At 39.5% G+C, this 24,880-nt stretch overlaps 1 protein-coding gene across 1 annotated transcript in view; it reads left to right on the top strand.

The window, feature by feature from the left end:
- The first annotated feature begins 853 nt into the window (after positions 1-853).
- The window catches only part of LIPC (lipase C, hepatic type), a 231,140-nt gene continuing 207,113 nt past the window's right edge, over positions 854-24,880 (top strand). The window contains exons 1-2 of the mRNA XM_027851909.1: positions 854-988; positions 14,675-14,816. Of these exons, the coding sequence (XP_027707710.1) occupies positions 14,732-14,816 (85 nt within the window). The 5' untranslated portion in view covers positions 854-988; positions 14,675-14,731. The remainder of the gene's footprint in view (positions 989-14,674; positions 14,817-24,880) is intronic.

Raw genomic sequence — 24,880 nt, 5'->3', positions numbered from 1 at the left:
TTGACCCTAGAGGCAATAGGTAGCCATTGGTGGTGACATGGTCAGACTTGCACTTTAGGAAAATCACTTTGGTAACTGAATGGATTGGAGTGAGGAGAGACTTGAAGCAGGCAGACACACCAGCAGCCTATTACAATTGTCCAAGCATGAGGTGAAGAGGGTCTGCACTAGGTTGTTGGCAGTATGAGAGGAGAGAAGGGAGCATATTCAAGAGATGTTGAAAGGTAAAATTGACAGACCTTGCAAACAGATTGGATATGTAGGGGGTGGGAGGAGAGACAGGGCAGAGTGAGAGATAGTGAGGCGATAGGAATAACACCTGGGTTGCAAGCCTGAGAGACTGGGAGGATGGTGTTGCCCTAAACAGTAATAAGAAAATTAGAAATGGAGAAGTGTTTGGGGAGGTTTGGGGGAAGGAATAATGAGTTAAGTTTTGGATATGTTGAATTTGGAATGTCTAATAGACATCCAGTTCAAGATGTGGGAGATAAAAGGCAGTTGGAGGGGCAGAGCCAAGATGGTAGGGTGAAGGCAGGGACTCACCTGAGCTCTCCCCCAAACCTCTCCAAATACCTTTAAAAAATGACTCTAAACAAATTCTAGAGCAGCAGAACCCACAGAAAGACAGAATGAAACAAATTTCCAGCCCACGAAAACCTGGAAGGTCAAAAGGAAAGGTCTGTTGCACTAGGTAGAGAGAGGAGCGCAGGCCACGCCAACACAGACCCAGCCCCAACAAAACAGGAACAGACCTCTGGATGACTTAATCACTAGCAGCAGTGGTAGTTTCCAGACTTTTCAGCCCACAGACACCAAAGACAACTTAGAAGGTCAGTAGGAGGAGTCTGTAGGACCTGGGTGAGAGAGGAGCACAGTCCGGCACAGGCCACATCAGCACAATACAGCCCCAGCAAACCAGGAGCAGGCCTTGGGAGTGATTGAATTGCCAGCAGCAGTGGCTGCTTCTGGAGCTCTCAGCCCACAGATGGTAAGTGGATCAAACAACTGGTGGGAAGGAGATTACAGGGGTCTCTTTGCTGGCACTGAGGCAGGACTCTGTTGCTTTGCCCATCCTTAGATTTGGGTTACAGTCCTGGGTGGCAGTCCTGGGGCAAGGAGTAGCACTAGCATAGCGGAGCTTATGGCAGCAGTGGAGAGAGAACCCTCCTCACAGTTCCAAGGCAAAAGAGTGCTTGTGGTCACTCATTGACCAGAGCACAGACCAGGAGAGGAATAAACACCTCTCCTTAGATCATACCACCTTGGAAGAACTAAAAACTTACAGGTCACTAGAAGTATCTCTGAAAACAGGTGCACAAAACCCCTGAAGCTTGGGACAGTTCACCCAGCAATGCAATGCTCAGCAATGCAAGGATCTAAGACATCTCAAAGTCTCATGATGGAAAAGGCAATCCACATCCAAGGAAAGAACTATGGAATTTCAATGCAGATTGATGCATACTATTTGCTATTTTTTTCCTTCTGTTTTGTTTTGTTTCCTCTTTCTTGTGGTTTCTCCTCTTGATTCTAATTCTTCCTTACAACATGACTAATGTGAAAATATGTTTAATAGGAATGTATGTGTAAAGCCTATATCAGATTGTGTGCCGTCTTGGGGAGGAAGGGGGATAAAAATTTAAAACTCAAAAGCTTATGGAAATGATTGTTGATAAATCAAAATAAATTAATAAAAATTTTTTAAACTAATTCTTTAAAAATTAGAATGGAGGGGCAGCTAGGTGGTGCAGTGGACAGAGCACTGGCCCTGAAGTCAGGAGGACCTGAGTTCAAATCTGGCCTCAGACCAAACACTTGACATTTACTAGCTGTGTCACCCTGGGTAAGTCACTTAACCCCAATTGTCTAAAAAAAAAAAATTTAGAATGGAGCAGACAGAAGCTAATGACTCTTATGAGAAATCAAGAAACAATAAAACAAAACCAAAAGAATGAAAAAATAGAAGACAATGTGGGAAAAAAAAAACTGACCTGGAAAATAGATGCAGGAGAGATATTTTTAAAATTATTGGACTACCTGAAAACCATGATCTAAAAAAGAACCTGGACATCACCTTTCAAGAAATTATCAAGGAAAACTGCCCTGATATTATGGAATCAGAAGATAATGTAGAAATTGAAAGATCCACCCTGCCTTCTTTCCTCCTGAAAGAGATCCTGACAGGAAATCTGCCAGGAAAATTATAGCCAAATTCCAGAGTTCCCAGGTCAAGGAGTAAATATTGCAAGCAGCCAGAAAGAAACAATTCAAGTATAGTGGAGCTGCAATCAGCATGACATACTTATGACATAAGATTTAGCAGCTTCTACATTAAAAGATCAGAGGGTTTGGGATATGATATTCCAGAGGGCAAAGGAGTTAGTATTACAACCAAGAATCACCTACCAAAAAAACTGAGTATAATCCATGAGGGGAAAAAATTGACCTTCAATGAGATAGAGGAATTTCATGCATTTTGAGAAAAGACCAGAGCTAAATAGAAAATTTGACTTTCAAATACAAGACTCAAGAAAAGCATGAAAAGGTAAACAGAAAAGAGAAATCATAAGAGACTTATTAAAGTTAAACTTTACATTCCTACATGGAAAGATAATATTTGTAACTCATAAGACCTGTCTCATTATTAGGGTAGTTAGGAGTATATATAGAAAGAGGACATAGGTGTGAGTTGAATATGAAAGGATGATATCTAAAAAAATAAAATTAGGGGTAAGAGATGAATGTACTGGGAGAAAGAGAAAGGGAGAGGTAGAATGGGGTAAATTATCTCACATAAAAGAGGTATGAAAAAGCTTTCACAGTGGAGGGGAAGAGGGGGAGGTGAGAGGGAGTAAGTAAACCTTACTTTCATCATAATTTGCTCAAAGAGACAATAACATACACACTCAATTGGATATAGAAATCTATCTTACCCTACAAGAAAGTAAGGGAAAGGGGATAAGAAAAGGGGGGCGTGATAGAAGGGAGGGCAGGTTGGCGGAGGGGGTTGAGATGAAAGGAGAGAATAGAACAAATAGAGGGGTTGGATGAAGGGAACACATTTCACAACATGACTATAATGGAAATGTTTTACATGACTACACATGAACAACCTATATCAAATTGCTTGCCTTCTTAATGCGGGGGGAGAGGGAGGAAGGGAGAGAATTTGGAACTCAAAGTTTCAAAAATGAATGTTAAAATTGTTTTTACATGTAATTGGGAAAAATGAAGTACTAAATAAAAATTTAAGAAAAATAAAAGACAGTTGGAGATGCCATATTGGAAGTCAGCAGAGAGGTTAGGGCAAGATAGATAGATTTGAGAATCATCAGCATAAAGACGGTAGTTGAATCCGTGGGAGGTGATGAGGTCACCAAGTGAAGTAGTATAAAGGGAGAAGAGAAGAAGACCCAGTACAAAACTCTATGGGATACCTAAGGCTAGAGGGTGTGACCTGAATAACCTACCAAAGGAGATTGAAAAGTAGTCACATAGGAGGAGAACCAGGGGACCATGGTGTCTCGAAAACCTAGAGAGAAAAGATATTGAAGAAGAGAGAGTGATCAACATGGTCAAAGGCTACAGAGAGAAGAATGAGGAGCTGAGAAAAGGCTAAGAGGCAGTCTGGGCATATGTCGCAGTTATCGTGATGGCAACAGAAGCAGTGCAAGGAGAGCAAGTAGACCCCAGAGGCAAACACCATGGAGACAATTCCTCTAGCCAACTCTTCACTAAGAGACAGATTGCTGTGAGTTTGGTTAGGATGGTGCTGAACCTCAGGGGATGTAGAGCTCCCCAGAAGAGGACTCTTGTATTGCTTCTTCTGGGTTCTTATTATCTCTAATAAACACATTCTTTGTGTAAAGCTTTGTTAGCTGCAGGGCCCTTGGAGAGACATAAGCCAAATTATGAGGTTTCCAGGGGCTTACTCTGGGGGGAAGGCTGAGCCATAGAGGTTATTAAGAGAGAGAAATTCCTGAGACTGAACTCAGTCCTTGTGTGCTCAGAGCTGAGATCCTGAGCAAATGGTTACATTCCGAGGAGGATCCCCTGGTTATTAATATTTTACAGATACAGTACTTGGTCTATCAATTTGCTATTCATGCCTCTTGCCACACAGCCATTCTGTCTCCAGTTCAGCTTAAGCATCTGGGTGGGACAGTGAATAGAGGGCTAGATTTGGTCATAGGAAGACCAGAGTTCAAATCCTTCCTTAGACACTTTGCAGTGTGGCCCTGGGTAAGTCACTTAATAAAGCTCAGCCACAGTTCCCCTGTCTGTAAAATGGGGATAATAATAACACCTACCTAACGGGATTATTGTGAAGGTGACATGAGATGAGTTTATGTAAAGCATCCTACAAACTTTAAAGCACTATAAAAATCATAGCAATTATTCTTATGTGATTTCTTTAATGTTCCCATGCCACCCATGACATAGAAGTCATCATTAGTAATAGGCTACAGTCTACTTATACCTCAAATGTGTCTTTCCATTGCCCCCTAGGGCTGCCTGCAATTGTAATTCTTCTAAGGTTATACTGTTTCAGGATTCACAGCAACAGAACATCACTGGGAGAACATTTGTGCTTTTAAAAAACTGTTTAGAATGTTTATGACAATGAACTGCTTGACACTATTGAATACATTGTGCAATCTCCCAGTTGTGACCTATCCTGATGGCCCTCCTTCTGTTCAAACCTGGACCCAGTCCTTTGTTCATCTGTGACACCACCTGGCCAAGATACCTACCTAGTTAACATTTATATAGCACTTTAAGGTTTGAAAATCACTTTACTAATATTAATTTGTACCCCCCAGTAATCCTGGGAGGCAGATGCTATTCTCCCCATTTTACAGATGAAGAAACTGAGGCAGATTCAGGTTAAGTTACTTAGATCACCAGATTGCACAGGTGGTAAGTATCTGGATTCAAATTCAAGGCTTCCTGACCCCAAGTCCAGCACTCTATCTACCATGCTAACTAGCTGCCTCTGCCTACAGACTAATTCAATGGTCTTCCTATTTAACTCCATGTCATGAGCTAAACAACACGTTTTCTGCATATTCTTTGTTTTTGTGGCCTAAATTGCTAGGCTGATCTGCTTCAAGGAATCAGAGATAACATTAAAGAGCCCTGTTGTAGCCCAGAGCTCAATTAGGAGTATCTGTTGTTGCTTGTGGGTTGTTCACATAGTCTTGGAGAACAAAAGTTTACCTTCATGAGATAAGGATATAATAGTCAGATTTTTATAGAGGTATTGTTATTAACAACAGCAATAATAAAGCCTTGCATTTATGTAATGACTGATAATTATAAATTATTTTCATGTCTTCTATATCACTTTTTTTTGAGTGACGGCATAGTGTAGTAGAAAGGATGCTAGATTTGGAATTGGAGGGTCTAGGTTCAAATACTAGCTTTGTGGGATGAGTAACTAAGCAACTCAACACTTTTAAAAATAGATCAAGCAAAGGTAAACTTTGGATCCCTATTCAAACTAGAAAATATTCTAAATCAGAAGGGACCAAATTAATTAGTTTTTCCTCTATTTCCTAGTTTCCCCACCGTGGATGGAATACATCCATGCAGGTGTTCAACAAATGATATTTATTGCCCAGAAGTCTGGTTATATTTATTTTGTTCATCTTGTCCAGAGGTACCACAGGGAGTGGGGGGAATCGTCTTCCGTTGTTGTTGTTGTTGTTGAGTCATTTCAGTCGTATCTGACTCTTCATGACCCTATTTTCTTGGCAAAAATACTGGCATGGTTTGCCATTTCCTTCTCCAGGTCATTTTACAGATGAAGAAACTGAGGTAAACAGGGTTAAGTGACTTGCCCAGGGTCTCCCAGCAAGGTCTGTCTGAGGCCAGGTTTGAACTCAGGAAGGTGTGTCTTCCTGACTTCAGGTCAGGCACTACTCCACCTAGTTACCTCCTTCCTATGAAGGAAGATTTGGTTTTATAAATTTTGTCAGTTTCATCCAGAAATTGGGATGGGTTGGAGCATGGAGGAGCATAGCTCTTGAAATGTGGGGAAGGTGAAAGTGCAGGAATGGTAGTGAGCTTCAGAACTTGAGGATAAATATTATAAATTCAAATTCTAAATGAAAGCTGCTATGGGCTCTCCTCAATAAACCACACACCACTATCTCCCCTTTCCCTTCTCCTTTACCCCTCATTTCCTTGGTTTCCTCCTCTTGAAGCACACTCTCTCTATCACTGGAAAATATTGGTTTCTTTTCTACATATTGATTTTATCATTGTTGCAATGAAGAAAAAGGCTCTATTCCATGTCATAAAATCCCAATTTCTGAAATCTCTTTCCTCAAGAAACTTTTTCAATCAAAGGAGAACAAGCACCAGGCAACTTAAAAAATCTAATTAAAAAATCTAAACCATTCCTATTTTAGAAAGAGGACTGTAGACAAAAGTGAAACATTACCAGCATTAGACAATACTTGGGAATGGAAAGAAAAAACTGGGCTCAACCCCATGTAGGGAAAGTAGATTATTTCTTAGTGAGGCTGAAGTCACTCAGGAAAGTAGAATTTTGCATTTCACAACTCATACAAAAGGAAGAAAACTTGCTAAATGAGATTACTAAAAAATAATGGGAGAAATTAAGGTTACTTGTGTAAACAGCGTGTTGATTGAAGACAGATAAATTAGGTTCAATATTAGTCAATGTTTTTCTAAATACAATTAGTTTGGTTCACTTTTGCTCTGACCCGGAAGCGTCTCTAAAACATCTATATTTGGTCTGTTTCTAATTCTCTACTGTAGTAATAGTCAGTCCTTCCATCCCTATAGAGAATAAATTCCTAATAAACATTTAAACAGAGAGCATATCTTTTTTTAACAAAGTTTATGAATAGAAATTAAACTTGTTAGCAGGAAGAATATTGTCAGTTTTCTCTTCTATTCTCCAGAAAGTTATTTCCCCATCCCACAAAAACCAAATTCACAATACTAGTTGTGGAAGTGCTAAAGCATGAAGGAAGTCAGGGTCATAGTAGAGGCTTCATACCCTATCTCATGGCCTGCTTCTCTTGGAGTCTTGGCTCACTCTTTCACTTGCTCTGGGGTCCACATACCTGTTCTGCATCTTCCTCAGCTCTTGGTTGTATGGCATCCATACACAGCATGGTACCACCAGATTGTCCTAACTCATGTTCTCCATGGTTCTTTGCATCCCAGCCATTGTCCTGCTTACTTTTCTCAACTGTTTCCACATTCCTACTTATAGTCATGACCCTCAGAAGCTACTCACTTTCATATGTATGGTTTCCTTATTCCTTCTGTAATACCCAACACCCCATATGACCTCACACTTCATACCTCTGTGTGAATGCCTACTCTACTAATTTACTCCAACATGCTCTCAACCTAGCAGGTCTAAGTCCTGCTTACCAAATTGTGGTGATTAGAAATCAATATGGTAGCCCTACCATTGCTTATTATACAGGTATACAGGTATCTATATAAGCAATAGTGGAGCTGTTACGTTTCATGTCTGTTAGCTTCTTCCAGTTTTACTTACAACTCCTTTCAGGATTCTCTAACTTAGACAAGCTCTCTGAAGGATCATTTTCTCATCAATTGCTTTTTACTATTTTGTGATAAATTCTTCTTCATAGTCTTCTTTAACCTTCCTTTATAATGTTTTGCAGCTGAGCTTATACTCCAAATCAGTTTGCTCTTGGGTGCCATTTCTCTCAACTTGGCAAAGAGATGAAATGTCTGCTGAGAGAGGCTGTTTCTGGGCTTTTTGAGTTTTCTCGTCATGGCTGCTGTTTTGTATCAATCCAATTAAATTCAATTCAGTAAATATTAATTGCTATCAATTTTCAAAACACTATAATAGGCACCAGGGATACAAAGACAAAAGATGAAAAAGTCCATACTCTACATTAAACTGGGTGGATCCAGTATTTTGCTGTTGTTGTTCAATTGTGTCTGACTCTTCATGACGTTTTCTTGGCAAAGATACTGGAGTAGTTTGCCATTTTCTTCTCCAGTGTGTCCCCATTTCGCAGATGAGGAACTGAGGCAAATAGGGGTTAAGTGACTTGCACAGCATCACACAGCTAGTAGATATATGAAGAGGGATATGAACTCACATCTCCCTCACTCCAAGTCCAGTGTTCTATCCACTGCACCACCTAGCTGCCTAGACCTGATATACGCACAGACAAATACATGAAAATTATATACAAAGGAAATTAAAAGAATTTTAGGGAAATGTGGAAGCAAGACAACAAGACAGTGAAAAGAGCAGTGAACTTGGAAGCTATAGGATATGAATTTGGATGTTGGCCATGCCACTTGCTATTTGTATGACCATAGCCAAATCACCTAATTTCTCAAGGCCTCCATTTCCACATTTGTAAAATGGGGGAAGGGGGATGTTAGACTGAATAGCTTCTAAGATTCCTTCCAATTCTTAAAGTTCCTTCCACAGCTCCATAGTCTTGTACCCTTATAAAATGGGGAGGTCAGAAAAGATCTCATGTAGGAAATAGCTCCTGAGCTGAGAGAAAGAAGGAGAAAGAGAGGAAGAGAAGGGAAGAGAAGGGGAAAAGAAGAGAAGAGAAAAATAGAAAAGAGAAGGGAAGGGAAGAGAAGAGAACAGAAGAGAGGAGTCCCAGACTATACCCATATGTAGTGAGTTAAGCATCTCAAGAAATCTTGCCAGTCAACATCTATCAGTGTGTTTACTCTTATTCATTTTCCAATTGAGAAATCACAACTTATTTTAAAAGGTCAGATAAGAGCTGTTACAATTGCATACAGTGTCTTGTCTTTATCCTTCCTTCTGATTTGGCATTTATTTTGACCTTTGCTCTGAGCAATGGATGATCTGATTGGACCTATACAGCCAATTCTGAAATGACTGCTATATCTGTAACTAGTCATTTCCTGTCTTTTTTCATCATGGTCAGTTTTGTATTTTCCAATGTCATTTAGTGATCACCACAATCAGTGCTTTCCGACTCTCTGCTTAAAGAGAGTATCCATGATATATAGGAATGAGGTTGCTATGTAGCATATAACCATTTGGCTTCTTTCATTCCTTCATTATCAATCATAGTTTTCATCATCTTCCACTGCATGCTGTTTCATGTTGAAATCTCCAAATGTTCCAAATGTCAAAATACAGGTTAATATAGTTGGGAAGATCTCATCAGATACTTTAGAGTACTCCTCTGTCCCACGCAGGATATACATTGATGCATCAGGCAGCATACTGCAGTGGCTAGAGCACTGGACTTGGCACAGGGGAGATTGGGGATCAAATGCTGCCCAAAAAATGTATTATCTGTGCAATCTGGGGAAAGCCACTTAACCTCTCTGGGTCCGGTAAATGAGGGGGATAGATATGATAGCTGCTAAATTCTCTTCCTACTCTAAATCTATGATCTGATGTTTCCTGGTGCCTGAGCTTTTTGTGAGTAGAAATTGTTTCACTTACTGTCTTTGTCACCTTAGGTCCTAGAATACTGGCTGGCACATAGTAGGTACTTAATAAATGCTTATTGGTTGATTGATTTGTACACTTCATGAAATCACCTCCTCCAATCCCTTTATTTGTCTCTTCAAGGAGAACCTGTAAGTCATCCATTCATTGAGTTGAAGCATTTTTGTCTTTTAATTTCATTTATAGGGAAAATGTCACTAGGGATCTGTGTCAGTTCCTCCAGCAGAGTTGGCCATTGAACAAAGATCACAGGTTAAGAGCATTAACAAGTTAAATCGATGTTTGTAGATGGTTTAAGAATTGGGTGATGGAAATCGTCTCTTTATAAATTATATTTATGAAGATGGAGTGATAGCAAGCAATGTAGGTGAGCTCTTCTCCACAAATGCCTCCTAACAAATCTAGAAAATGGACCAGACCAAATTCTGTTGGGGAAGTCTGAAAACAGACACAGTAATTCCCTTTTTCCAGCACAACTTGGAATAGGGAGACAGACTGAAAGATCTGCAGACACTGGTTGGGCGATGAGCACACTGCAGCATGTGAATACCCAGGGAGAGGCTATACTCCAGAGCAAGAAGAAGTTTGAGACCCATGCTGGGATACCGCCAGACCTATGACAGGGCACTGAGACGGAGACAGGTGCCAACTGAAAGCTTTGTCACCTACTACCCAGTCCCAGGTCACAGATCTAGGGTGGATTGAGAAGGGGACCAGCACACATGGGTGACTTTCCAGGGTAGGGAGACCATGGGTGGTGTACTGAGCAAGGAAGGAATTCAGAAGCCAACAGCCTGAGGTGTAACTCAGACCTCTGGCAAAGCAAGGTTTCACCTCCAGCCTAGCCTGGAGAAGAGTAACAAGGGTGGGAATTTCAGACCAAAAGAGAACCTACAATTCTGCCACTTTGAGCCAACAGAGCTTTCTGCCCAGCTGATAAGGACAGAGTCCAGCAGCAGTCTATTCTTGCTCAGACCCAAACGTAGGTCAGGTACTTGCAGAGCTCAGACCAGGGGGGCAGGCAATTGAACTTTGCTCTGGATCAGACCTCTTTGGGAGCATTGAAAACGTACAGGTCCCCAACTTGTCCCTGAGATGCTAGAATAACACAATACTCAGTATCTCAAGAAAGGAGCAAAATAACCTCCCCAGACCTGCTCTCCAACATTTAAGTCCAAAGTCAGGAAGTAGGCTGGAGAATGGGCAAGCAAATAAAGAATCCCACCATAATGAACTGGTGGAAGGGATACTCTAGACAGAAATGCCTAAACGTCTACAGTCATTATCTCAGAGAAAAACACAGCATAGGCACAAACTCAATTAAAATTCCTGGAAGATATGAAGTAAGAGGAAATGGAATGAGAACATTTGAGGAAAAAATTAGAAAAGAAATGAGAGCTATGGAAGAAAGAATTAGAAATGGAATTAACAACTTGGCACAAAAAGTATAAAACTTTGACTAAGCCATAAACTCCCTGAAAACTGAAATGGACCATAGAGAAGCCAATGACTCCATGAAGCAACAAGAAATATTCAAACAAAGTCAAAAGGCCAAAAAAAATAGAAGAAAATGTAAGGCATCTCATAGCAAAAAACAATTGACCTAGAAAATTGATAGAAAGGGAAAAAATTAAGGATTATTAGACTATATGAATGCTATGATTAAAAAATAACTGTCCAGGTCCCTCAGAACCAGATGGTAAAGTAGAAATTGAAAGAATCTGCCAGTTACCTCCTGAAAGAAACCTCAAAATGACAACTCCCGGAAACATCATAACCAAAATCCAGAGCTTCCAGGTCAAAGGAAAAATGCTACAAGCAGTCGGAAAGAATTCTCTATCTGCCATCTTGGGTGAAAATTTGGATCTTTTGAGTGATGGGGAGGATGAACTTCTTCATCTGTAAAATAAGTCAGTCAACATGTATTTGTTAAGCATTAATGATGTGCTCTACACTGAGGCTACAAAGAAAGGGAGTAATATCACTAGCTTCACATGGTTGTTTTAAGGATCAAATGAGATAATATGTGTAAAGTGCTATTGGAAGCTAGATGGCTCAGTGAATGGAGCACTGAGTCTGGAGTCAGGAAGACCTGAATATAAATCTAGCTTCAGACATTTCCTAGCTGTATAACCCTGGGGAAGTCACTCAACCTCTGTCTGCTACAGTTTTCTCAACTGTAAAATGGGGCTGATAATGTAAGCCCCTTTTTCACAGAGTTGGTGTAAGTTTTAAAAGAGATATTTGTAAAGCTCTTAGCACAGTGCCTAGTTTATAGTAGGTTCTGTGTAAATCCTTCCTTTGCCAATGGTACCCAATATCTGTGTACCAGTCTATACAAATGTGAATAACTTGTCCTTCCCCAAGAGCTACATTGAAGTAAAATAAGCAACATCAGTTTCTTGGGAGTAGCTCCACATTCCAGTGCCTTCAAAGGATTCCGAGCTTGACTTGGGAAATTCATACTGGCAATCCTGGTGTCAGAGTCACCAGGCTTCTTGGCATATCCTGCCACTCAGTGTACAGCTAATTGAGCAACCTTTCACAATCATTCATCCAACAATAAGCCTTACTCTGGAATTGTTCAAAAGAATGTCAGGAAGACAGCAAAGAACTTAGCTCCTAGGTACCAATCCTGTTCCACACTCTTTGCAGACCAAGGGAGTTTCCATGACTACAGCCCCCACTGAGAAGTCTGACCTAGTCCCAGGCAATCTCCTAAAAGGGTTGAAAATGGAACTGATGTCTTTAGTCTCCTCTAGACAATTAGGGCTAGACTGGGATCATCGGGAAGTTTCAGAAACACAGGACAATTCCATCAATAGTACAAGTTCTAGAAATATAGAATGGCCCAGCAGTCATACATCCCACAGCAGTGCCCGGTGGTATCTTCTACTACCACCAGGTATATTCCAGAATATCCGAGCACCACTGCAAAATATTTGCATTAGAAATAAATGATCATAGCTCAGAGGAGGACAGAAAATGAGTCATTCCTCAATAAATAAATTGGATTAAGCTCAACTCCAATGTCCAGTCATCCCAGGCTGCCCATTGGGCTCAGTCTTTTGTAGGAGATCCCATTGGGAAGAAATGCTGTCCACATTATGAATTATTTATAATTTGAGCAAGCCACATAATCTGTGAGTAGCAGCAGCTTAAAGGTTAAGTAAAGCTTCCTTTGAATGGATAAAAACAACTGGTCAGCTTGAGACCATCCAAATCACTAACACTTTGAACATTCAAGAGCTGGAGAAAGAGCTAGGGGTGATGACAATATGGAAGCCTCTTCCTCCTTCTCCTTTAACAAAAAAAACCAAAAAACAAAAAATAACCCACCCAGGGATCAAAGTGGCTGAAATTTGAAATTGTTTCTGGCTCCATTATCTGTGACTTGAATCAGTCAATCTTGAATTTCAGTGCCTGGTTCCAGGGTAGATTAAAGAGTGTTATCTGTATTTGCAATTCCAGAACTACAAAGCCTCTGCAAACTCTGCACTGTAACCTTCACAAAACCTTCGCTCTGAAGCACAGAAAATGCCAGAGCCACTTAGCCTGTGACATAGCTTTAAACCCTCACTGTTCATTAACATGGGCTGTAGGTTGTCTAAATATAGGGCCTAGAGCTAGAGAGGGCCCTTAAAGCCCGTGTCACTCAAAGCCATGACTTTGCAGGTGAGGAAAGTGAGACCCAAATGGGTTAAATGACGTTGCCCAAGCCACGCAGGCACTTGCAATTGAAATTACAGGCAAGTGAACCAGCCTCAATTTGCTCATCTGCAAAGTAAGTTTAATGATGTCTAAAAGTACCTACCTCATAGGGTTGGTGTGAGGATCACATAAGGTAAAGTGCTTTACAAATTCTAAAGTAATTTATAACTGTCTGTTTTCATTATCAAAACTCACTGTTAACTACCTTCTGTCCCCTGTCTTATTGCTGCTGACGCCATCCCAAACTCAGGAAATAGGAGATTGTAATAATCGTCACAGTTAGCATTTCTCTACAGTTTTACAGTTGCAAATAGCTCATATACCTTATCTAGTTTTCATGAACCGGAAAGGACCTTAGAAGCCTTTAAGCCTCGTTTTACAAATGAGGAGACTGCTGCAAACAGAGATTAAGTGACTTGCCTGCAGCTCCGCAGATAGTAAGCATCTGAGGTGGGATTTGGACCCAGATAGGCCTGACTCCAAGCGCATTTCCCCATCCACTATACCACCCTGGCTCCCTCAAATGCACCTCTGCATTAGTTAGGTTATTATTGCTCTCTGAGACACAGTGGAGAGTATGATGCCTATTTGGAACCTGGTCACAACAAACTGATTGGCAGTTTACAACAAGAAGCATCTAATCTAGATCATTAGACTAATGTTCTCCAAGTTTAAATGAAACCAGGACCCCAAGGAGTGTTCTGACAGCCCCCAGAACCCCTCCCAAGGCCCTGGTTTAGCAGGCTTTCTTTGCTCCCTCTCCCACCGTCATAATCCTCGACTGCGTTGCACTTTGATGGACCCGGGCAGGCAACCAAGCAGGCCCATTTACTACCAAGTCTTCATCAAAGGAAAGCAAGTGTGAAGTTTTGCTTAAGGATGCTGGAGTTGTAGGAGGAGTTTCTTTTGCTTCATTGGTAACTTCATGGTATGGTGCTGCAAGACACCGCACATTTTCTTTAAATCACAGATTTGAACTGTGTGGGTTTCATTATTTTTTTTTAACCACCATTTAACCACAGGCTTTAGCAATTCTGCTGAGATCAACAGAACTGGGGTAAATTGGGGGATTCAGCCACTGCATTTTATTCTTGCCCTGATCATCTAAAGCTTTACAGCTCCAGGCTCCCTTCCTTTGCTGGTTTTGCAATTCTTTCAGATGGGGCCCTTAGGAAACCAAATTTGAGCTAGCTAGCTATCCTCTGACCTTTGACAGAATTTCGAAATGCAAGATATTAACTTAAATTGGATCTATTCCTGAGCCGAACAAAGTAAGTAGCCCATCACAAACCGTTACACTTATAAAATCTATACCATGAAAAAAAATTCTTTTAGAAGGGGGGAAAAAAGCAAAAATCCACTATTTGCCTTAGATGAGAATCATGGGGGGAAAGTACTGAGGACAACAGACAGGATGTTTAAAGGTTAATTATTAATGGATAACCTTTCTTAACAAAGTATCCATCCTCCACTATTTTTCAGTTGTTTGGCTACAGAATTTAGCCAGGAGGCCTGTGGGCTAAGGAGGAACCAAAAGAAATGGGAAGTTTGCTGTGGGCAACACTTTTTTTACTCTTCTCCAACCTTGTTCAATTAAATGCATATGGAAGAAGTCCCAATTCAGGTAAGGGTCTGTCTTTTGGTTGGGGGGGGGGTTATGGATTTTCTTGAAAATCTTCGATAGAAAGAATTGAGGGGTCTTGGTTATATGGGACTGAACCCATTCTTTGCAAATGATCTGTGGTCCTCTTATTATCATCATCTGCTTGAAAGGGAAGTGAAGTTGTTTAGTATCAGGGTGGAAACTTTTGGAGCTTTCTTTGAAAATCACCCCAAGGTTGAGCCCCAAAAGTCCCTGCAGCCAGAAGCCAGTAACAATCACACCTGTCAGTTTATAAGAGACTAATTCCTTCCAATTGTCATTTGAAATTATTTGAAATCTGAAGAAATAATTGCAAATCTCTGGATTTAGGGGAGCATTGGGTAGAGAAAGAAGTTGTATATTGAAAGAGGAAACTTGAATTGTCTAGAACTCACAGATGCTTGAATTGAATTAATGAATTGAATGTTGAATAAGTAGAAGGAATTTGCAAGAAAAGGTTATCTATTTCTGGCTAAATCTGGAATAAGGAAGTCCTTCCATACTTTCTATAATTATGTTGGGGGTTGAATTTTCTTGCTTTGATTTGTTTTTGTTTTGCTAAAGCATGGTTGGGGGAATCCACTTAAAATCCCCTAGATTTTGCCTGAAATGTCATGAACTTGATTGGCAGATTCTAAATTCTTTTTACACAATACAAAACGTGAAGTCTCTCATTGCCTGACCAGAGACGTCATTAACAACTTGATTGTCTATCAAATGTATTAATGAACTCAGAGCATTAATGAATGAAATTATTTGGCTCAGTCCTTAGGACAGCTAAAAATGATTGAATTAAGTTGGCTTAGCTAGATGGGATTTTTAAAATTTTATTTATTTTATTCTGAATTTAACAAATAAAACAAGCATTTCCATAACATAGCAGAATAGAAAAAAAAAAGATCAAAATAGATTTGTGAAACTGCAAATCTATTATGTACAACTTCTGGTTAATGACTAGTGGTGGAAATAGGGAGACTTGAGTTACCTGCCTCTCACTCCCACCTTACCAACTGAGGCTTTTGTGAGTGAAGAAGCTTTGGAGCAGACATGGGACAGTTTAACTTCCACATGCTCTCCAGCATTTGTCATATTCCTTTTCTGTTAAAACATAGATATTGTTGATATGTGGTTTTCTAAGTCACCATGGGGCCCACAGATATCCTTGTATATGGTTTAGTAGCCCTGTTTTTATTGGAGTTTGACATCACTGCTTTAGGTCACTTCCCAATTTAAATAATAACAATAAAGTCCTGGCTCTAAAATTTGAACCCTAAATGTAGTGAGGCAGTAGCCTGATGAAGTGGAAAGAGTAATGACTTGAAGTCATAGGAACTTGGTTTCAGTCTGCCATTTATTACCTGTGTGACCTTAGGCAAGTCATATAACCTCATTGAGTCTTATTTTATTTCAAATAATTTGTCATTTGTACAATTATTTGTAAAAATTATTTATTACAGGGGCAGCTAGGTGGTGCAGTGGATAGAGCACTGGTCTTGCAGTCAGGAGCACCTGAGTTCAAATCTGGCCTCAGACACAAAGCACTCACTACCTGTGTGGCTCTAGGCAAGTCACTAAACCCCAACTGCCTTGCCAAAATAATAATAATAATAATAATAATAATAGCAAAGGGAAGAAGAACACACAAAAAATTATTTATTACAAAAATTTATAAAATGAATGAATTGGATTAGTAGACCTGTAAGATTCTAGATCAGGAGAGAAGAACCTGGGGCCCTTTGATTGAATTCAAACTTCACAGAACAAATCCCCTTAATAAAAGGATCTGTTCTGTAAAACTTGGACTTGGTCAAAAGGCTTCACCCAAGGACCTAGAAGGCCACATGTGGCCTCAAAGCCGCAGGTTCCCCACCAAGTTCTGTATCTGTAATCTTGGGATGTTACATTTTAGAAGATATTTTCTTTATGTTAAAAATAAAACCCAACAACTAGAGGCTATTTATGCCGGCTCTAAGCCTTCCCCTAGAATGCTTTTGTAATAGGATACTTTTGGTTAGTAACTAAAGAGTTGAATTTGAGGCCGAAGGGAGGAGTAGATTAAGTTTCTTGAGGCTTTCCGGGATGGATCTACATTTTCTGGAGCCAATCTGGTGGTATATGTTGGCTTGCTGGTTTCCCAGGATTCCTAATCATCTAAAACACAGGGGAAATATGGCAGGAATATCCTGCCCAGCAGACAATTTTCAAAAGAAGGAAATCCAGCCTGTTGATGACCATATGAAACAAATATTCCAAAGTCACTAATAATTAGAAAAATTAAAATTAAAATAACTCTAAGGTTCTACTTCATGTCTATCAGAAGCAGTGGATAGAGTGCTGGATCTGGAGTAGGGAAGATCTAAGTTCACATTCCATCTTGGATACTTACTGTGTGACCCTGGGCAAGTCACTTAACCTCTGCCTGCTTCCATTGCATTATCTATAAAATGGGGATGATAAGAGCACCTACCTCCCAAGGCTGTTGTGAAAATAAAATGAGATATTTGTAAAGCACTTTGAAAAACTTAGAGTGCTATATAAATGTCAGTTATTGTTATTGTTGTTGTTATCATTACTATTACATTGGCAAAGCTGCAAAAGAGGAAAATGACAAATGTTGGAGGGACTGTGAGGGAAAAAAAATACACAGATACACTGTTGTTGAAGCTGTGAATTGGTCTAGTCATTCTGAAAAGCTGAAACTATACCCACGAAGTCACCAAACTCTGCATAATCTTTGCCCTAGTGATATAGTACTAGGTCTATACTCCAAAGAGATGGAAGGGAAAGGACCCGTGTGAACAAAAGTATTTATATAGCGTCACTGTTTGTAGTGACAAGGAACTGGAAACAAAGGGGTTGCCCATCACAGAATGGCTGAAGAAATTAGGTATTTGAATGTAATAGAATATTATTGTTCCCCAAGAAAGGGTGAAAGGGACATGTTCCACATGTGAGAAACTGCAGATCAGCTAGTTGCTTGGTACAGCTTTTAGAGTGAATTAAATAGCTATGAAGTCATCTCTGAAGACCTACAAATCTGTGCCCCACACTAAGTGTGAGTGTGCAGGCACATTGCTGTCAAATGACCTTGTTCTCCACCATTTGTTTTTGTTCTTCAGTGGTTTCAGTTGTATCTGTCTTCATGACCCTATTTGAGGTTTTCTTGGCATCTCTGTCACTGCAGTGGTTTGTCATTTTCTTCTCCAGATCATTTTGCAGATGAGGAAGTGAGGCAGATAGGGTTAAGTGACTTGCCCAGGGTCACACAGCTAGCAAGTGTTTGAGGCTGAATTTGAATTCAGATCTTGATCCTGACCCCAGGCCTAGCACTCTCACTCTATCTACTGTGCCACCTAGTTGCCATACTATGCCTTTATTATACTATGTTCCATATGTTTCTTTATTATTACCAGAAAAATCGATGGAGCAATGCTTATTATCATTGGATCACTTGTGTAAATAAATAATTTTCTTTTAGATTAAAAAAAGGGTCTAATTTCCTTCCCCTCCAAATACTCCTCAAGACTCTTGGTTGATCAGTTCAGCGCTGGTGACATAATATATTTGGCTATTATGTCTTTATGGCTACTCTGTTTCTTAGCTACCTCCCAGGTTCACTTTCCCTGGGAATATCAGCATGGCGTCATAGATAGAGAATCCTTCTGGCATTCAGGAAGACCTGGGTTCAAGTCCCACCACTGGTTCCTTCTGTCTGTATTACCTTGGGCAAGTCACTTAAGCTCTTAAAGAATGAGGCAAATCTGCATTGGTAGAGGCAGTTTGCTCACTGGGAGTTGCCTATACTATAGAAACCACAGTTCCTAATCTCCACACTGCCCCCTCAATCCCCTTCATTGTCCTTAAACATTTCAAACTCTCAGGAATTCTTTCTAAAACTCTTGGGTTTGCTTATGCATAGACTCATGACTTAAAAGACATTTCCTAAGAAACAATCCTGAGACAGGGAAGAAAGATCAATTCTTAACTATCCAAACAAATTGGTATCTTGAAGAGTAACTTATAAACAGAACTCAAATTACTAAAATTTGTAACCCTTCCATCTCACTACGGAAAGACCCATATTTATTAGAATTTTGTGAAGGGGGGAAGGCAATGCTGGATTTGTAGATGGAAGATGTTGATTTGAATCCTAGCTCTACCTACTCCTTACCAGCTCTGTGACCTTGGACAAGTCACTGTACCTCTCAGGGCCTATGTCTTCTTATTGGTAGCTTCTTGGGCTCACACCAGATCTAAATCTATAGTAACCCTATAATCCTATCAAGCCCACTTCTCAACTCTGGGACTTGGAGGTTGGGGAAATGGCAGGGTTAAGGAGGAGGCAAGGGAGTTTCTGAAGACCTAGAACTCAACAGACATTTTCCCAGAGAAGCCATGTTTTAAATGGTGCTTAGGTTATATACTACCATGATACCTCTATGAACAAAGCTCATGAGATCACACATCACATGTCACATGCTAGAAAGGACCTCAGAGGTCATCTCGTCCACACGTATACCCCACTTTTTTGAAGGCAATTGGCATTAAGTGACTTGTAAGTTTCTGAGGTCAGATTTAAACTCGGGTTCTCCTGACTCCAAGGCTGGCGCTCTATCCACTGCACCACCCAGCAGCCGCAACATACCCACTTTAAAGAACAGAAAACTAAGGTCCAGGGACTTGCCCAAAGTCACCCAGGTAGAAGGTGTCAGAGGTAGGATTTGAACCCAGCTCCTCGAAACTGAAAATCAATAGTCTTTCCACCTTAACATGCTACCTCAATATATCCCAGTGACATAAGCTATAGTCAAAAGCTTCCTTATCAGCAGTAAAAAGAACATAGCCTAGATAGCAATACATTGAAGACATCAGAAGGAGCAGTTAGGGTTTGAGATTGTAATTCAATACTTAAAAAATGTCAGATGTGTCAGGAAAGATAAAATACGCAATCACAGTCAAAGGACTAAATCAAGCCATTGTTATGTACATTGTGATTCCAGATAAAGAGATTTTTCCCTAAGGCCTTGCTGATGCTCAAAAATTCCTTTAATAGAGCACCAAGCCTTTCATTTCATTTTTTCCTTTCTCTCTCTCTTTTTTTTTAATCACTATTGTGATTTCATTGGTACAGGAAATTCCCAGTGAGTAAATGCCTTCTACTAATGCTGATCAGCAATGACTCTGCAGTTTATACCCTAGGGAGCTGTCAAAGGCATTGAATCGTGACTTTCCAGGGTCCCATGGGCAAACGTGGCAAGGGCAGGAAGTGAACAAGGGTCTTCTGTCTCTGAGGTTTTTCTAACCAATATGCTAAGCTGCCTTCATTTCATTTTGGTTTTTTTGAGGCAATCAGGGTTAAGTGATTTGCCCAGGGTCACACAGCTTGTAAGTGCCTGAGGCCATATCTGAACCTAGGACCTCCTGACTCCGGGTCTGGTGCTCTAACCACTGTGCCCCTCCCTTCATTTCACTTGAAAATGCAAGTGTTTGATGGAGGTAATAGTGGAGTGCAACATATTGTTTTCATTATTATTCTCAGAACGACATATTTTTATTTAGAGAGCTTTTTTGGTTTATAAAGAGCTCTATTTCCAACTAGCTTGTAACATAAGCAAATGTAGTATTATTTTATCCATTGTGCAGATGAGTAAAAGTGAGCTTCCAAAGGAGGGAGAAAGTTGACCAAAGTCACATGGCTAGAGTCAAAACTAGAAACCAGGTCTTTTGACTCCAAATATGGTATTCTTTTAACTTGGTATACCACAATTCTTCTTACTAAAGTATAATCAACCAGTCAGTCAACCAACAAGTATAAATGATATAACATGAAATCCTTTTGAGTTTTTTCTAGGACACTAGGGATCAGGGAGCTGAAGGACAGTGGACATCCAGAGCAGAGGAGAGGACTGGCCATTGTAGTTGAGGGGAGTAGGTATAGAAAATAAGGGAAGCCTAGGGCACTGAAGACAAACTGTTGACTTAATAATTTTGCTGAGGGTCAGCCTGGTTTGGCCTTCAACTTTGTGTAGGCAAATAGAAACTATGTTCAGAGATGGTTTTTGTCCTGGGAATATGTACGTGGGCACAGCTTAGCATAAACACCACTCACCTGACTTTTGGTTGGTTGGATTTTAATATGGCCGACTTTGTTATGCAGGAACTTTGATCCTAAAGGATTCATTAATGGAGTATTAGTAGTATAGTTGTGGGTCAAAACGTGCTTTTGTGAATTAGCTTAGGAACCCAGCCCTATCCTTCCAAATTCTAGATTATCACCTTACAAACTAACTTTGGAACATAGCTGAATATAACAATACCTCCAGACAAGCTCTGGTCTAGACACTGATATTGTCTGCATGGCTCACCCTGTTCAGTCGTGTCTGCTCCTGAAAGCTACACCTAGAATTCTTGTAGCTAATACATGAAACTTATCCTCGTGTTATTTGGGAAAAACACATTATTTTGAAGATACTTTATTCAATTTTATGAAGGTCAGTTTTTCTTATTTTTTCTTGGATTTTATAGGTCTTACAGGTATATTATAGGTATCTATAGGTATAGTTTTATTCATCAGAAAGCAGTATTGCTTAGTGCAGGGGTAGGGAACCTATGGCCTCAAGGCCACATGTGGATCTCTCAGGGTCCTCAAGTTTGGCCCTTTGACTGAATCCAAACTTCACAGAACAAATCCCCTTAATAAAAGGAATTGTTCTGTAGAACTTGGACTCAGTCAAAAGGCTGCACCCAGGGACCAAGAAGGCCACATGTGGCCTTGAGGCCATAGATTCCCCACCCCGGTTTAGTGGATGGTGAGTTAGTCCCAGAATCAGGAAGACCTGAGTTCAAACCTTGCCTCCAACAAACTGATTGTGTTACTCTGGACAAGTCACTTAATCCCTCAAGGCCAAGACAGTTCTCCAAGTATATAAATTTTAGAGAAGGTACCAGCCTGCATTGAGAGAAGTTCCTCACTGGCAGGTCCCTATATCAACAAAATCACAGATGTGGTCAAATAAAACCAAAAGATTTATAGTCGAAGTAACTTTTTTTTATTTCCTAAATCTTTTTTCCCCATAATTTAAAAAAATACATTTTTTTTAAATTGAGTGTAATGGGGTGATTGGGAGGAGGCCCTGATTTACTGGACTGGACACTTCCTATGGGCTGGATATGGCTGTAGTACCTTGCTAAAGGACTTCATGGTGCAGCAGCCCCTGATTGGTCCCCAGGTATCCATGAGCCTAGGGGATATGTCAAGATAATTGGTTACTACATAGGAACAGCAACCTTGTGGGATGACGGACTTTGTTAGACTTAGCTCTTCTCAGCAATGCCAGGATCTAAGGCAACTCCAGAAGACTCATGATGGAAAATGCTATCCACATCCAGAGAAAGAACTTTGGAGTCTAAATGCAGATCAAAGCATACTATTTGCTCTTTTTGTTTTGTTTTGTTTTTTCTTTCTCATGGTTTTTTTCCCTTTTGCTCTGATTCTTGTTTCACAACATGACTAATGTGGAAATGGGTTTAATATGATTGTACATGTGTAGCCTATATCAGATTGCATGCTGTCTTGGGGAAGAGGGAGGGGAAGAAGGGGGGAAAGATTTAGAAAGATTTAGAACTCAAAATTTTATAAAAGTGAATGCTGAAAACTAAAAATTAATTAATTAGTTTTAAAAAGATAAAGGGGTGGGGGGTGGGGAAGATAATTGGTTACTAAGCCAAGAAGAGCTGCTTACTTACTTAGTAGCTCCTGTCTACTTTCAGGAGGTAAGAGAAAAAAGCTCCTCCCTCTTTTAAGCACGTCCCTTGGGACTTTATTAATTCTCCCTTGGACTTCCAGAAAGGTGGGGAGATTTCTGTCCTTTACTATGATATCTATTGTTTCATTTCCCAACATGCCCCTTCTATTCCATGTTTTGTCATCTTTGCTAATTTGCTGGGTGTGAGGTAAAACCAGAATTGTTTTAATTTGCACTTCTCTCATTACTGATTTGGAACAGTATCTTTTATGGTTATTAATAGGTTACAATTCTTCTGAGAATGGTTTGTTCATATCCTTTGACCACTTATTCTTTCATAAATTGTATTTGTTGTTATATATTTGTGCTAGTCCCATATACATCTTAAATATTAAACCTTGTTCGGAAATATTTGATGCAATCAAATCACTTTATTCACTTCTTATCCTAATTGCATTGAGCTAGTCAGGACAAAAGCTTTTCAGTTTCATGCATCTGTATTCTATATTTTATCCTTTATAATCACCTTTCTTTTCTTATTTAAGAATTTTCCCCTAGAGATAGCTGTGAAAGGTACTTCATCTGGCTCCTTTCTAATCTTATTTTATGCTGTGATCTTTAATGTTTAAGTCATATATCCATTTTGAGATTATTGTGGTATATTGTATAAGATGTTAACTTAACCTAGTATATAATCTAATATCTGTAGAATTTCTTTCCACTTTTTCCAGAAGTTCTTATCAGAGAGTTCTTTCCCAAATACTTTATGTTCATGTATTTTCCCAAATACTGAATTCTTGAATTTAGCTATTTCTTATTCATCTTTATGTACTTGATCTGCTTTTCTCCTTTTTAAGCAGTACAAAATAATTTTGATGATTACTCTTTTATATTATAATGTGAGATCTGGAAGTGCTTCTCCATTACTATGCAGATTTAATATACTTTTAATATACTCCATTTTGGTGCCTATCTTTTATTTCTATTCTCTATATTAAATACTATGTTTATTACATTCTGATCTGTAGAGTATGTGTTTAATACTTTATTTTTTACATTTATTTTCAATTTTCGTATGCATTATCACATGGCCTATTTTTGTAAAAGTACCATATGATGTTAAAAAAATATGTATATTCCTTAATGTTCCCATTCAGAAGATGCTAAGTCTTTCATCTCTAAATTCTCTATCAGTTTGTTCAGTTCAATCTTCTTCTATTTGTTTATCTTTCTGTTAGATCTGTATTGCTCTGAGAAAGGAATTCTAAAACTCCTAGAATTATTGTTGCTTTCTGTCTGTATGCACCTTATGCTCTAAGAATAAAAATAAAAATATAAGCCATTAATACTGAGCTAAAAAGTTTTTTTCAAAAAGTTTTTTCAAAAAAAAAACTGTTTTAATGTTTTAACAACAAAAAATACAAACAAAATTATAGCTAGCTTCAAGTATTTGAAGAGCTATGTATGAAAGGGATTAGATATGTTTTGCTCAGCCCCAGAGGGCAGAACTAGGAGGAATATGTGGGAGTTGAAGAGAATTAAGTTTAGGTTCCTTATGAGAGAAATCTGGATAACAATGAGAGCTGCCCAAAAGTGAAATGAGATGCCTTGGGAGTATGGGGAATAGCTGCTCTGTGGCAATATTGGATTATCCAATAGGCTCACTAGGCCTATTGCTGAAAGGTGAAGTTTAGCATTTTCCTGTATCACTGGGGGTCTTCAAGTGCAGATTAGGTTGCCAGAGATGTTGTAGAGAGAATTCCTATTCCTGTTCAATATGAGTCGCTAATGTGATACAACATTCAGAAAGGCTAATCTGGTTGAAGACTATGCTGAGAGGCATAATGTTCAGGACTAAGGAGGTGAACCACTGTACCCCTTTAGTCAGGCCACATCTGATCCCCTGAGTGGGGATGGGGAGGGCAGTGTAAGGGACATATTCAGAAATCAATGTTATGTGAAAACAAAAGGCATTAATAAAAATAAGATCAAACTCTTAAAAAAAAGTCTCCTGTTGATTTTTGTCTTTACCCCTTTCAAATATCAAAATTTCAGAGTTAAAAAAAATGAAATGTAGGTTTAAAAAATAGGTTGTAAAGATCAAAACCGAACAAAGACAGAGTTGTCTTCCAAGCGTATAAGTAACATTTCAGAATAATTTTTGTAAGAGTCATCAGACCAATAATCATGGTGTCATAGTAACTGCAGAGTCTAAACTAGTTTCAACCTAGGATTTTGAAGGGGCCAATGCCTGTAAAGATACTACAAAAGTTATGAAGATGTCCATGTAGGATAATAAAT

The sequence above is a fragment of the Vombatus ursinus genome, unplaced genomic scaffold (assembly GCF_900497805.2).
Source record: "Vombatus ursinus unplaced genomic scaffold, bare-nosed wombat genome assembly UNPS02009205.1, whole genome shotgun sequence".
NCBI lineage: Eukaryota > Metazoa > Chordata > Mammalia > Diprotodontia > Vombatidae > Vombatus > Vombatus ursinus.
This window is presented reverse-complemented; position numbering and strand designations above follow the sequence as displayed.